At 39.1% G+C, this 16,111-nt stretch overlaps 1 protein-coding gene across 2 annotated transcripts in view; it reads left to right on the forward strand.

Moving 5' to 3' along the window:
• SLC35D1 (solute carrier family 35 member D1) overlaps positions 1-16,111 on the forward strand; it is a 50,056-nt gene that overhangs the window by 21,687 nt on the left and 12,258 nt on the right. For both annotated transcript variants that reach the window (XM_032426532.1, XM_032426540.1), the window contains 3 exons: positions 4,040-4,107; positions 5,223-5,301; positions 8,278-8,360. In XM_032426532.1, coding sequence (XP_032282423.1) covers positions 4,040-4,107; positions 5,223-5,301; positions 8,278-8,360 — 230 coding nt within the window. The remainder of the gene's footprint in view (positions 1-4,039; positions 4,108-5,222; positions 5,302-8,277; positions 8,361-16,111) is intronic.

Genomic DNA, 16,111 nt, shown 5'->3' on the forward strand with positions numbered 1-16,111 from the left:
AAAAGTAGCACTTAGTGTTTTGGACAGTTTGGCAGGAAAGAGCCTAATGTGAATGTGGGTTTTTGTGCAAAGCTTCCTAGTGGAAGCATCATTTGAGATAGGTTTATAATTCAAGTCAGTAATTGAATTTGGTCTTTGGCTTCTAGCCATGATGGAATAGCAGGGATAGGATTTACCTTCCTGCCTTAACCTACTAGAATACCAAATATATATGAAAAATGGTTTTCAGACATTGGACAATAGGTAGTAAAGGATTGTGGAGAGAGAAAGGATGAGAAGAGAAAAGGATGTAAAAAAGACCCAAATTAAACTTTTAGGGATGAAAAATATAATAATCTGAATTGAAGAATAAAGCAGATGGTATTAAACAGCAGATTAGACACTGCAGAAGAAAAGATCAGTGGATTAAAGAAATAGCAATAGAAACTATCCAAGATGAAGCACATGGAGAAAAAGAGACTGGAAAACAAATGAACAGATTACTAGTAACATGTGGGGTGGTATCAAGAGATCTAACATACGTGTAACTATTATCCTGAAGAAGGGGGTGGGGGTAGGAAAGATTTTTGAAGAATTAATGGCAGATTTTTTTCCAAATTTGATGAAAACTAAATCCACACATACAAGAAACTCAACAAACCGTAAGTTATATTAAACAAACTATACCATAAAGAGGAACATTTCATAATGCTGAAAGAGTTCTATCAAGTAGGCGTAACAATCCTGAATATATATGTACTTAATGAGAAAGCCTCAAAATATATGAAGCAGAAACTGATAAAACAGAAAGGATAAATACATTATTGGCAATTACAGTTGGCTATTTTAACATTCCTCTTTCAGTAATTGATAAAACAACTAAGCTGAAAGCCATTAAGGCTGTAGAACACTTGAACACCATCAGCCAATTTGACCTAATGGACATTTATAGAACACTCCACTCAACAACAAAATAAACACTCTTTTCAAGTGCACATGGGACATTTGCCAAGATAAACTATATTCTGGGCCATAAAACAAGTGTTAATAGTTTAAAATAATTGAAATCATAGGAAGTATGTTCCCTGGCCAGAACAGAATTAAACTAGAAATTAATAACATAAAGATATATGGAAAAACCTTCAAATCTTTGGAAATAAACATACCTCTAAATAACACCTGGATCAAAGAAAAAATCGTGAAGAAAATTAGAAATCAGTTAGACCTGAATGAAAATCAAAACACAACATAGCAAAATGATGCTGCTAAAGGAGTGCTTAGAGGGAAATCCATAGCTTAATTAAATGCATACATTAGAAAAGAAGAAAGATCTAAAATCAGTGACCTAAGCCTTTCCCTTAAGAAACTAGAAAAAGTAAGAGCAAGTTAAACCCAAAGGAAACATGAGGAAGGTAAGAGCGGAAATGAATGAAATAAAAACAGAAAAGCAATAGAGAAAAAGCAATGAACCTAAAACCTGGAGGTCAATAAAAGATCAATAAAATTGCTCAACCATTGCCAATTGATAGGGACAAAAAGCGAGAATGCACAAATTATCAGTATTAGGAATGAAAGAGTGGTATCCTTACAGAGCTTGCATTTACTAAAAGGATAATGGATTATTATGAACATTATGCCGTAAACTGAAAAACTATGTCCATGAAATGGACAAATTCTTGAAAAAGACAAACTACCAAAGCCCACTCAAGAAGAAATAGATAGGGGCGCCTGGGTGGCTCAGTTGGTAAGCATCTGCCTTCAGCTCAGGTCTTGATCCCAGGGTTTTGGGATCGAGCCCCACGATTGGGCTCCCTGCTCAGCGGGAAGCCTGCTTCTCCCTCTCCCACTCCCCCTGCTTGTGTTCCCTCTCTCACTGTGTCTCCCTCTGTCAAATAAATAAAATCTTAAAAAAAAAATAGCATGAATAGCCACATTCTAATAAATATTAAATAGTTCTACTTAACTAAAATAATTAGCCCTAATCAATTCGACTATTTAGCGCTATCTCTATTAAAGAAATTGACTTTTAGTTAAAAATCTTCTCAAAAGGAAAACTCCAGGCCTTGATCACTTTACTGGATAATTCTACAAACTGTTTAAGGAAGAAATAATGCCAATCTACATAAATTCTTTCAGAATATAGAAAAGGAGAGAATATTTCCCAATTGACCTTAAGAGGCCAGCATACCCTGTACCGATAGTTGACAAAAAATTTCAAGGGCAGGGGGTGGAAATTCAGTTAAAAAAAAAAAAAACCTGCAATATATAAAAAGGGCACTATATGACCAAATTATGTTTATCTCAGGAATTACGGTTAGTTTAACATTTGAAAATCAGTGTAATTCCCATATTAGTATGAATTAATAAGAAATTAAGAAGTAGGAGAACCATGTCAAAAAATGGAGAACATGTATTTAATAAAATATGACACCCATTCATGAGTTTAAAATTTTCAGCAAACCAGGAATAGAAGGAAAATTTCTCAACCTAATAAAGGACCTTTACCAAAAAGAAAAAAAAAAAATCTATTGCTAACATACTTAATGGTGAAAGACTGAATACCTTTTCACTGAGATTGAGAATACGGGGAGAATAGCTGCTCTCCTATAATGTTCTATTCAACATTATACCAGAGGATGTCATTATGCAGTAAGGTAAAAACAAGAGACTAAAAGTCATATAGATTAGGGGCGCCTGGGTGGCTCAGTCGTTAAGCGTCTGCCTTCGGCTCAGGTCATGATCCCAGGGTCCTGGGATCGAGCCCCACATCGGGCTCCCTGCTCCGCGGGAAGCCTGCTTCTCCCTCTCCCGCTCCCCCTGCTTATATTCCCTCTCTCGCTGTCTCTCTCTCTGTCAAATAAATAAATAAAATCTTCTAAAAAAAAAAATAAATAAATAAAAGTCATATAGATTAGGAGGGAAAAAGGGAAAAAGTAATGGTGGTTACATCCGTCAAGACTCATTGAATTATACACTTAAAAGTGATTAATTTTAATTTTTACATATTATGCCTCAACAAAGAAAGAACCATAAACAAATTGAACGTCTACTGTTTGCCAAGTGCTGTGTTAGGAATTTGCTTAGCTAGATGGATGTGGGTCGTCCCTGCAGGGAGCTCACTGGTGGTAGACACGGTGTAGAAAGACTTGCAGCTCAGAGAGATGAGAGTCCCAGAGAGAAGTACTTCTGAGGCCCAGAGGGGGGAGTTCTTACTAGGGGAGGCCCCACATAGTGGCTGCTTGAGTTTTAGTCTGATCAGTGAACAGGAGTCAGAAGAATGTTGAGGAGAAGGGCATTCCAAGCAAAGGCATGTGGGTGTGAAACTGCATGTTGCATTTTACAAACGGTAAAGAGCCTCATATTGCTGGTGCCTGGCAGCTGTGAGGTTTATGTTGAGGTGGCAAGAACTGAAGCTGGATAGGTTGGCAGAAAGATAAAAGGTGGAATGTTTCTCATATTTGCTTAAACTGATATTACAAGAGAAATTATGTACTTGAGATCGAGAAAACCTCCCTCTTAGATGAGAGATGAGGTGATCGATACACCTTTTCTCTTCCTTCGCTTTTTGTCTTAAAAACAAAACAGCAATAAAACCTTGCTTTTACTATCAACTGTTTCAAAATAGTAATTCTCCCTGGATAGACCTCAGCTGAATTTGTGTAACTAAGGGTGCACTTGAGCTTTCACATGTTACAGGGAAGAAGTATGTTTTAATGTTTGAGAAAGCTTTTAATACTAGCCATCTGGGAGAACTGCTGAGATGAGCCAGATACAGCTTCTGCCTTCCAGCAAATACCAGTTTCTTTGTACCGATAGGGAGAAGTACAAAATCTTCCCCACATTACATTTTAGAAAGGAGAAAACCTTCTGAAACTGCTTTTTGGGTTCAGCTCCATATGTATCAAATTCTTAAACATCACTCTCTGTCCTGTGAGCGATTCAGGGAAGTGTATATATGTGTATGTGTGGTGGGAGTGAGTACCCAGGATTTTGATTGAAGAATAGAACAGCTGATTTTGAGGGCTTGCTCTAAAATCAGATACTTTCTTGTGTATTACAGGCAATGGATTTTGAAGGCTGGGCTGACACCCTCTTTCTTCTGCAGTTCACCCTCTCTTGTGTGATGGGGTAAGCCTTTGTTGCCTTATTAGCAGACCGTTTTCCTAGAGAAGTTTGTTCTGGGGTCCTTTTGCTTCATTTCTAAGTATCCTGTTCAGTCTCTTGAGTATATCAGTATAGGGTAATTAAACTTCCAGATTCAGGTGGTTTCACAGCCCTTGGGAATGTGCCCTTAGGGCTACTAAACTAATTCCAAAGTCATCTTTGGAAGGATGGAGACAAGTAACTATTTACCCAATAACCTGGTATGTGATAAGCACCATTATATTTCAGAATGCGTTCTTTTATTACTACATTGACCATTTGACACATATTTTTGTCCTCTTACCTATGAGGAAGCAGGCCCAGAACTCAAGTCAGCTGTCCAAGTTTGCGCAGTCCGCAGTGGCGGCCTTTGAATGTGGGGCTGACTCTCTCTACTAGATTGTCTTCCTCTTAGAAGAGTATATGTGGAAGGCAAGAGGTATCTGCTAATGTGCCTCTTCTCTTCGCTTTTGTATTTCCCTGAGGAATTATTTTCCAGAGCCGGTCAGTTTGGTTGGTGTTTATGACTAGATCTGGCACAGGCTAGATGCCCAGTGAGGAAGTGCTTCAAAATAAAATTACCATGGTGCCTTGGTACTGAGTCAGGCTCAGAAGCCTCATTGTAAATCTGCCCATTCCAGCTGCTGCCACTTACTTGTTAAGTGAACCTATAGCCCTTCTTAAAGTAGTGCTAATTTGGGTTTCTTCCATCTTTAAGAATCTCTCTTGCCTCCTGTCCAGAGGTCACATTGACCTCATGGGAGGTGCACACCTGAGCCGTGGTCTGTGAGCTCAGCTTTCTGTCTGCGTTAGGTGAATTAGTGGGAATATGATCTAAGAAGAGTACCTATGATTAGGAATGGTGGTTTCAAGGTTTTGGTGAGGGTAGCTGGGGAAAACACCTGGTCAGTAAATGGACATGTGTTTCTCTTCAATGAAATTTTAAAACAATCTAAAGCTGCAGTACAAGCAGGGGTGAGATAGGGAAAGCTCATAGTCAGTGACTGCAATGTGCTAGCATGGCCAGCGCTGTTTCTTTTGGCTAAAGATTGCTGTAAAGTAAGCAGCTGGCTCTCACACCTCTTCCTTCTTTGTTCCAGGTTTATCTTGATGTACGCCACAGTGCTCTGCACGCAGTACAATTCTGCTCTTACGACTACGATAGTTGGCTGTATTAAAGTGAGTTGAAAAAATACCGTTATCTTTTGGGTACCTACTTTATTTAAAAATTGTTAGTCTAAATCTTGCTGTGGCCTAAAACCCCATCATCCTTCTTTCCTCACAGATTGTCTTGGTTTGATGGGTTGTGGTGCTGGTTTCTAAAATGATCTTTAAGAACTCGGGGAGGGCGTAATCTCCGCTTTCAGGCAACTAGGCTTTGGGGAATATGGGGAAAGGAGAATGGGTTACCTTAGAGTAGGGGAAGAGGAATTAGGCTTGTTTCAGACAGGGTAGGTGACTAACTTGGGAGTGATAGGCCTGTCCCTTTAACTGCTGGTGAAAGCTGTTCTGTCCTCTGCCTTCCTGAGTTCTGGCTGTTGTAGGGAAAGGAGGCCTGCCAGAAGTTAATCAAGGGAGTTTTCCAGTGCATGAGCCAAACCTTAAATGGCCTACTTTTAAAAGCTGTGTCTGACATTTCCAGTGATGTCATTTCCTCCTGATCCATTTTATTTGAGGGGAGGCTCATTTGTCTTCAGCCAGGGGAGCCAAAGTTGACTTAAATATTGAGCTGAAGTTAGTGGCTTGAAGCCTGAGGCCTCTTTCATCTGACTTTGAGCTTCTAGTGCTTTAAGATCCAAGAGGCTACGGCATGCCTGATTTCCAAATGAATTAGGGTAGGCTTGCTTTCTAAAAAAGAGAGGTAGGTCCTTGATCATTTGGGAAATAGAGTGCTTGCCCTTGGGACTTCCTTTCTGATTCCCCATTTGTCAATAGTGAGGGAAGGGATTGCAGAATAAAGTTTTACTGCCCTGCTATGTTTCCCTTTGCACCCCCATGGAGTGGTGTCTACCTGCCCTCACTTTAGAAACTAGATTTGGGTTAAAATTTCAGGTCTGTGACTTCAGATCATGGAATTAGAGTGTTTGGTGTAAATAGAATTCTGAATTAAGCTAGAACCAGTTGTGTGAATTCCCATGAAAGCTAGAGGCAGTTAATCTACGTTCAGGCCTGGGCTTGCTAAGATAATTTTAGCCCCTCAAATTAGCTCTCAGCTCTGTTTTGATTTTGTAAAGTAAATGCCCTTTTCAAGAGCAAAGTGAATGGCTTGTATCTTCAGAATAAGAAGAACAAGAACATGAGAGACAGGCCAGTTGTTACCATGTTTTTGCCAAAATGGATACTGCCTGAAAGCCAGTGTTTAATTTTAATAACCTATTTGCTTAAGATTTTGTAGGGTACTTTCTTTGTATTTATCAGCATAGGGTACAAATATAATCATGGTCTTATTAAAGAAGGTCTAGTACTTTTGATATTTCCTCCTCCCCACAGAGCCCTATGGACTTTGTCCAAAGGGATCAGTTTTACATCCAAACTCTAGAGAGAGGGAAAAAAAACTAGATTGATTTACAGCTGCTGTTGCTTCTCACTGTGTTGTGGTATTGCTCTCGAAGGCTTTTTTACGTCTTCAGACAGAGGGGAGTACGCCAATGCTCTTGCTGGTTCAGAGTCTCATGGTCCACCATGGAGCTTCTTTCATTAGCTTCTCATACAACCCTTTTAGCTCAGTCATTGTTCCCCAAGGGGCTATCCCTGGTTCTTGTTTCTCTGAAGTATGATGGGAAAATTACTGAGGATACTTAATTAAAAATGGAAATGCCTACGCCCACCTCTTATACACTGAATCAGAATCTCTGAAGTAGAGCCTGGAAACCATCATTTTTAACAAGGTACGCTAACATTTGAGAATTGCAGTCTGAGTTTTGAGGTACTAGCATCTTCTCTTCTGCGCTTGCTGATGAATTCTGCTTGGGGGCGTCGCTGTCTTGTCCTAATTGATTTTGAGCAGCAGGGTTTGGGTTCTCAGTCCCTTCCCTTTCTGTAGCTCCTGGGCGCTTTATGCAGATTAACCTGCCATCTCTCTGGAGCTCTGTGTTCTAAGCCGATCCTGTTACACGTTTTCCCAAGTTGCCTACTGACCTTGTTTACTGTTGCATGGTATTTAATTTTGCTCTTTCCCCTCAAAACACTAAGAAAATCTGTTCTGAGGTAACTTGCTGTCTCCATCCTTAGACCTAGAAGAGGCTGACATAATTTCGAATGCTCTCCCAAAGGGCACTCCCATTATAAATTTGAAGTTTCTTTTCGGCTTTTCAAAAACACTGTGGCACTTTACTTCTGCTTCGTAGACCCGATCTAGGCGAGCCCAGGTTCTAAAAATGTTTGCGACATTTCCCATTCCCGACAGTTGTCACAGTGGAGAGGCAGGCAGCGCCTTCTGAATGTGAGAGGAGGTTAGGGAAGAACTGAAGAGTAGCTTGAACTTCGGGAAAGTTTATTTCACCTCTGTGGCCTGCAGATAATTAAAAGGGAGCCAGATAAGCAGATGTTTACAAACCTGGGAGTTTAAGGGAGTCAGGAGAGGTAATTTTAAGTATGGGACTTTGAGATGACTTTTCATGTATTTTTTTAAGATACCAGAGAAGATACCTCTAAAAACAATGTTCATGTTGGTAAACGCCCTGTCATCCCCCTTTTCCTTTCTAAAGAAGAGGGAGAGATGCTTACACGTGAGGTTTTCCTTCTTCACTTTCCCCTCACAGGTCAACAGTTAACCTCAGTGGGAGGAAAAAGCATTCTTTTCTGATTGCCAAACGCACATGACTGTTTTCTACCCCTAGTGACAACAGTGTTTCTCTATCTAGATTTACAGCGTTAGCCCATGCCATGGGGCACGGGAAGTTGATTATCTGGTGATAATTGTCAGTGAACGCATTTAGCTTTTGGAGGGATAGATTGAGAAGAAGTTAATGTCATTTTTTATTTCTTATTTCATACTATACTCATTTTAGGATTGGTGGGTTTTTGTTATTGTCCGTTTATTTGATTTTGTATTTTAAGGATAGGTATTTGGGCCATTCTGTGGATGAGTTTATATGAATATTGAAAAAGCTCAGTTAAACCTATGTTACAGCATCTTGCCGTTTTTCTTTGTAGAATATATTAATAACTTATATTGGAATGGTCTTTGGTGGAGATTATATTTTCACATGGACAAACTTCATTGGCTTAAATATCAGGTAAGTAAAAATATTTAAATGTAACCACTTTGACAAGTGGGATTTGGATACTTAATTAGTGTCACAGTAAGGGGCTATTTAATTGAAAATTTGCTCATTTATTAAACAGTTATTGAGCACCTACAGTGTATTATATATTTAATGTCTTCACATAATGCTTTTTAAGAAATGGAGATAAGATGGTTCCGTATTTATACACGGTATTTAGGGAATCTTTTCTGGAAGTTAAGCCCTTTTTACTTATTAGCCTTCAAAGAACGGTCTTCTACTCATTATGCTAGATGGCAGTACCGTGTTCTCAAGAAAACTCAGGGCTAAAGAAGAGCAGCTCTGTTAGAATTGCTTTATACATGTCTGACCTTGGACATATCACTGGATTGCTTTAGTCCAGACTTTATCAGTTATGAGGGTAACTTGTATGAAAGATCCTTTTTAGTTCCAGAATGAGTTGCATGGTTTTAAATACTGTATGTATGCTTAAAAATTCTCAAATTTGTTTTTGGGCCAGAACTCTCTCTTGAATTCCAGCTTATATCAACAGCCCACTTGACCTCTCTGGCTGACATGTCAAAAACTGAACTTTCATTTCCTTCCAAGTGTGTTCCACCCACAACCTATATATATCAGTTGCTGCAGACTCTATCCTTCTAGCCTCTCAGTTCAAATCCTGGAATCATCCTTGACTCTTCAATCTTCTACCCAGTATCCAGTGCGTTAGCAAATTCTGTTGTCTCTACCTTCAAAGTAGATCCAGAAAAGAGTCACTTGTCACCTTCTGCATTGCTCCCGTCAACATCTAAGCCACCAATATCTCTTGCCTAGGTTACCGCCTAGTCTTCTCCATTTGCATGGCTAACTCCTTTATGCCTCTCAATTTTTGCTGAAATGTTACCTTCCCAGGGAAGTCTACCCTGACAACCTTATTTAAAATTGCAACCTGCTCTCCCCCTTCTGATACTGCCACAACCCTCTTATTCTGCTTTTCTATTTCTCTTTTCCAGAGCTCTTAATCTCTTTTAATATACTATATAATTTGCTTATTTATATTTATTGCCTATTTTCTGTCTCTCTTGCTGGAATGTAAGTTCCATGGGGGCAGGGATCTCTGCCTGTGTTGTTATTTCCCAAGCTCCTAGAATGAATCCAGCTATTGCTTAATAAGTATTTGTTTGATGAGGGGTACCTTGGTGGCTCAGTCGGTTAAGCGTCTGCCTTTGGCTCAGGTCATGATTCCAGGGTTCTGGGATCGAGCCCTGCATCGGTCTCCCTGCTCAGCAGCAGCCTGCTTCTCCCTCTCCCTCTGCTGCTCCCCCTGCTTGTGCTCTCTCTCTCTCTGACAAATAAATAAATAAAATCTTAAAAAAAAAAGTGTTTGATGAATTCTATATGGATTGGTGAAAAAACACTTTGGAAACTATAAAATAGCCCTCTACCTAGAATATGGGTGTGTCATCTCTTTAACTTGAAGCAAATTATATAACCTCTCTGGGTTTTTATTGCTTCAAAGGTAAACGAGTGATGATAATACATCTTCTACCTTCTTTATGGATCAGTATGAGAATTCAAGACTAATATTGGTAATAGGTTAATAACTCATTGTTGCCCCTTCCCTGACATTTATTTGCAAGTACAGTTTAGAGGAAAAGTCATTTGTTATTTGTGGGGTGGAGTTGGGGGGTGGTGGGTGTAATGTGTACCCGAGGATCGCATATTTTAGAAGGAAGATGAGTAGTTCAGTCTCATACCTTGTTTGGAGTTGGAGTTCTGATGCTTGCTTGCTATGTGACTTTGAGTGAGTTGTTTATCTTTTCTGAGCTTCAGTTTTCTTGTGTGTTGGGGATGAAAATATCCATATCTCTTTAGAGTTGTTAGAATGAAATAATCTAATATAAAGTACCTAATTTACTGCTTGACATCTGTGCTGAGTAAATATCGTTTCTTTCATTAATATTTGTGAGAAAGGGCTAGGATATAAGGAGCAACCTGGTGGAACAGTTTTGACTTTGAATGTGACCTCTGTTTCATTCACTTCTAAAAATTTGGATTAAAGAATCATTATGGCACCATATAGACCTGACTCAGAGGTGCCTTGATTTTCTTTTTGTTCCCTTCAAATAAATAACCGTATAGCCAAAATGAAGTAAAAGCTTCTGTTTGCATGTTCAGATCTCTGCAGTACAAATCTCTTACAAGATAACAAAGTTCTTATAAGAAAGCTTTTAGGTATCTTTTCACATTGCAGGCTATTTTAAAAAACTTTTAAAGTGTCTGAGTATGTTGGAATGTTATGAGGTATGTCAGTCTAACATATACCAAATCCAACATCTTGAAAATTCTTCGAATAGAATTTCTTTTTGTGTCAGGTAGTGCATTTTAGTTCTGGTTAAACAGTCCCGTTTTGCCAGCAAAGTTACTTGATAGTGATAATTACGATAATGAGTACTCTGGTACTCATTGGTACCAGAGTACCAGATAATTGGTACTCTGTCCCTAGGTAGAATTTTTAATAATTTCTAATTGCTTTCACATTTTATTGTAATAAATTTTACATATCCTATTGCTTTACTCTCTTTTATTACAAGGCTGGGGAGAATATTGATGTACTTAACCAGCCAAGTTAGTTGCAGAGTTCGGATTAAAATCCAGGTGAATTTCTTTTCGAATACTATTTCCATTACAGTGTGCTTTTCAGCTTTGGTAGAGGAAAGTATATATTATCTAATTTTTTTCACTTTCTCTCTTTAAAATGAAAATTATGGTTTTATTACTTATATTTTTTGACTTCTTTTACTAGTTGGTAAGCAGACTCACAGGTTGTGGACATTCCTTTTTTTTTTTTTTTAATGTAAAAACCAAACTTAAAGTGGCTATCATATTTCACTTTGATTAGAAATGGTGTCACTGCATCTTTGGCTGACTACACTTTGAAGGAAATCACTAATTAAACCATATTCTTAAAAGAATCTATGATTAGGGGTGCCTGGGTGGTTCAGTCAGTTAAGCATCTGACTCTTGACCTGAGCTCAGGTCTTGATCTCAGGGTCATGAGTTTGGGCCCCATGTTAGGCTCCACCTTGGGTGTGGAGCCTACTTAAAAAAAAAAAAAAGATACTGTGATTAGACCCAGATAACATGTAGCTAACCTATACCCTGCCTCGTTTCTTTGTTGTTTTAAGAAAAGTTTAAATAGCCCTTTCTCTGTTGTGATTCAAGTGCAAGAAGCAGGAGGCTTGCACTGGTAGCTACTCAGGCTTCATCCACATTGATTTTGTGATTTAGGAGGCATTTTTTTTTTTCAGTAGGGCTCTGTTGAGAGCCTGGCTGTCTTCAGCTCTTCTAAATGCTTTTCCAGTAGCCACTTAGTGAGTGCTCACCCAAACCCAAAAAGGCAACAAGCAAGAGTAGGAAATGATTAGCGAAGGGTGGTGACAAGAGCCTGCTTCTGTACTTCGATCAGTTGGTGGACTTGGCCTGTGCCTTTGGCCTAAGTAATGTAGCCTTTCCAGATAATGACATCATCATCCTCATAACTGCCCAGGCTAGAATTCCTAGAATCTCTGGGACTCATCTTCATCTGTGATTCTTTTTTTCCTTCCATAAAAAAAAATATGATTTAAATACAGTCAGATTCGCCCCTTTTCATGTACAGTTCTGTGAGTTTTGACAAATGCATACAGTCATGTAACTACCACCGCCACGTTCATGATATAAAACAGTTGTATTGCCTCTAAAATCTTCCCATGTCCCTTTGCATTGAACCTCTCCCTCCCTGCTCAGCCCGTTTTCTATCCATATAATGTCCAGAACGTCATGGAATGGTAGCTTTTGGTCTGACTTACTTCACTTAACATACTGCATTTGAGATTCATGTTGCATTCTGAGATTCTGTTATGGATATATCACAGTTTGTTTATCCATTCACCAATTGAAAGACGTTTGGGTAGTTTCTAGTTTTTAGCTGTTTCATATTAGCTGTTGAAACACTTGCATAAAAGTTTGTGAACATAAGTTTTCATTTCACTTGGGTAAATACCTAGGAGTGGAATTTCTGGGTTGTCTGGTAAGTGTATGTTTAACTTCATAAGAAATTGCCAAACTTTTTTCGAAAATGTCTGTACCGTTTCGCATAGCCCTCAGCCACATATGATGCTCTGTGATGGTTGCTGCACATCCCAGCCCTTGGTTTTGTCAGTTCTTGTTTTTTAAATTCTAGACATTCTGATAGATCTATAGTGGTATCTCATTGTGGATTTTTTTTTTTAAGATTTATTTATTTGAGAGAAAGAGTGGGGGCGGTGGACAGAGGGAGAGAAAAACTTAGGCAGACTGTGTGCTGAGCGTGGATCCCTATGCGGGGCTTGAACTCACGACCCTGAGTTCACTTTCTGAGCTGAAACCAAGAGTCAAAAGTTAACCGACTACGCCATCCAGGCGCCCCTCATTGTGGTTCTTTAATTTCCATAATGATTCATGATGTTGAACATCTTTTCACATGCTTATTTGCCATCTGTATATATACTTTGGTAAAATGGCTGTTCAAATATGTTGCCCATTTTTTAAAAATTGGGTTATGTGTTTTAAGTTTTGTTTTGTTTTGTTTTTTTGAAGATTTTATTTTTAAATAATCTCTACACCCAACCCGGGGCTCAAACTCATAACACCGAAATCAAGAATCACATGCTCTACTGACTGAGCCGACAAGCGCCCCTTGTTTTCTTAAATTTTGTTTTGTTTTGTTTTGTTAAGTTTTGAGAGTTCTTTATTTATTGGGGATACAAGTCCTTTATCAGATATGTGATTTACAAGTATTATTTCCCAGTCTGTAGCTTGTCTTTTCATTTTCTTATTACTCTTGTTTGAAGAGCACAATTTATAAGGCTACTTTATCAGTTTTCCTTCTATGAGTTGTGCTTTAGTGTAACCCAAGGTTACAAAGATTTTCTCTGATGTGTTCTTCTAGAAGTTTTATAGTTTTATTTAAAATTAGGTATATAGCCCATTTTTGGATTAATTTTTATATATTGTATAAGATAGGGATGAAAAGTTCTTTTTATATTGTGTGTGTGTGTGTTTTTAATATAGATATCCAGTTCCAGTACCTTTTATTGAGAATGCTATCCTTTCTCTGTTGAATTGCCTAATTCTTTGTAACACTCTTTTTTTATTATCACTATTTTATAAATTAGGAAGCTGAGCCTAGAGAGGTTAAGGAAGTTGAGTGAATTCTGAATCTATGCATTGAGCGTGTGCCTGTATGCCAGGCATTATGTTCTAGAGGGACATGGTGCATTCCCTTCTAGATCTGCCAATGTCACACAATTAGAAGTCAGTCATGTCACAAGGATTTTAACCCAGATGGGTTGGACTCCAGAGTCCCAAGTTCTCATTCCTTAATGCACCTCATTCAGCAAATGACTGACTGATTACAATGTAGCCTAGTAAACTGTTTATGTATCATCACCATTTTAGATTCTTGGCTATTTGAGGGCAGAAATCACTTGTCTTATTTACAGTTGTGCCAGTATTTATCAGCACCTGACACATAATAAGCATTCAACTAGTAATAGTAACAAAATATTAACGAATATCTGTATTTTTTAAGATTTTATTTATTTGTCAGAGAGAGGGAACACAAGCAGGGGGAGAAGCAGGCAGAGGGAGAGGGAGAAGTAGGTTTCCTGCTGAGCAGGGAGCCCGATGTGGGGCTCGATCCCAGGACCCTGGGATCATGACCTGAGCTGAGACACTTAACAACTGAGCCACCCGGGTGCCCCTTAAGAATTTGTACTGGGCATTGTCCTGAGTACTCGTACTTAATCTCTGTAGCAGCCCTATGAGATAGATGCTGGGAATATTCCGTTTGACAGAGAGAGGCTAAAAAGCTGGTACCATAGCACCCAGCTGGTAAGTACTCCATCCATGATTTGCCTTCCAAGTCTTCGTTCTTAATCACAGTCTAGTAAATAGTGGATAGATGAATGGATTAATTTTATTTTCATATCCCTTTATGATATGCCATCATATTGGTTACATACTCTTAAGTCAGCCTCCTTTAGGGTCACAAAATTCATTTTACGGTAGCTTCTGAGGCCACACGATGGTCTACACAGTCTCTGGGATGGGACATGGTGCAGCTCAGAGTAGTTCCAAAGTTGGTTCCTGAGGACTTTGGTCTAGCCAGCTCTGCTCAGCACCTGAATCTACTGTTCCCTCATTTTGGATTCCTTTGCCTATTTCCTTAGAAAGAGGAGTTGCTTCCGATTTTCAGACTGCTTCTCCTCCCGCAAAATTCCATCCTAGTAGATTCTGTTCTGGTTCCAGACTTCTCCTGAAGGACATAAGCTTTTCCTTCGCTTAGTGGTTCTCTAGGCAGGAGGACATGTTTTGTGTTACCAGTTAGTCACTGCTGATGTAATCCCCACTAGGCTATTTATAAAGTTATATAACTGACATCTGTCTCACTAGAGTGACTTAGACTTTTGAATAGGCTCTAGGGAGGTTGGCTAGCTGTTGGTTATATCAGTATTTCTGACAGAAGAGCACTGAAATGGAATGTAGCAAAAAATCTGTGTTCTGTTACCGTACCGCCACAAGTTATTTATAATTCACCTTTTGCAACCTCAGGCTTTTTTTTTTTTTTTTTTTGCTCTCAGTTTTTGAACTCAAGTTGTCTATCCTAAGTCTGCCACTAAACTTCTCTGATTCACCCTGTGGGAGTCCTGTGGAAACTCTGGGTCTGGAGGTGTTTTGCAGGAGACTTATGACATTGGAAGGAACCTCCTCCAGGTGTGGAAGACACATAAAATACGTTATCCTTTTAGTTGTGATGGGAGTCCACCCACATTCTAAGGTTTTTTAAGAGGCAGAAAAGAAAAAGTATAGCTTGGACTCAGCCCCAAGTTGAGGAACAATATCAAAGATGTCAAGAAAGCAAAAAAAAAAAAAACAAAACAAAACCTCTTTCTAAATATGTAAGAGAATCCCCCCTCCAAAAAACTAAACAGTAAGAATAGGTAGAAAACAAGTTTTAGGCTTATATTCTTGTTTTTCTGTAACTTTTCTCTAGTGCAGTCTAAAACAACACCACCACCAACAAACCTATCCATCTATCTGGCGCCTCCCCAGAATTCTCATCTAAGAGTATTTGCCTGATTCATTATCAGTTAATAAAGCAAATAATATCCTTGTCACAGCCCATGAGTTCCAAACAACATCACAACAGGATTGGGGAGCCTTTTATTTGTTTCTAAATTTACTCCTGGGCAAATTCCTAAAACTCCTAGGCAGATAGAATGGTTCACATCCTGGCCAGACATCTGTGACTAAGGTACTTCTATTTTTAAAGTATGTGCACGGACCAACACTTACCCTGGTGTAGAAAGGATGTAAATACACATGTGGGAAGGCGGCAGATAGGGAGTCAGTGTTGAGTGCCTGGTCCCTGACGCCATCTTTACAGCACCATCTCGTTAGTCACCTCCAGTTCATGGCACAGTGAAATGGAGACTTAGCTGCCCTAGTGAGAAGCAGAACTGAGATTCTTACCCTGATCCGACTAGAAAAATCTGCCCCGTGGTTTAGCCATGTGAGGGCACATGGGATAAGAGATCAAATGACCCCCTTTGTTCTGAACAGTTCCCAAAGCTGCCTTGCTTACCTCCTACCTCACCACTGATTGGTCTCTATGCTCCTATCTCCTCTGGTAGGCAGAGTAAGAATCAGAATTATGGAACCCATTCTGTGTGTATGTT

This window comes from Phoca vitulina, unplaced genomic scaffold, assembly GCF_004348235.1.
Source record: "Phoca vitulina isolate PV1807 unplaced genomic scaffold, GSC_HSeal_1.0 scaffold2, whole genome shotgun sequence".
Classification (NCBI taxonomy): domain Eukaryota; kingdom Metazoa; phylum Chordata; class Mammalia; order Carnivora; family Phocidae; genus Phoca; species Phoca vitulina.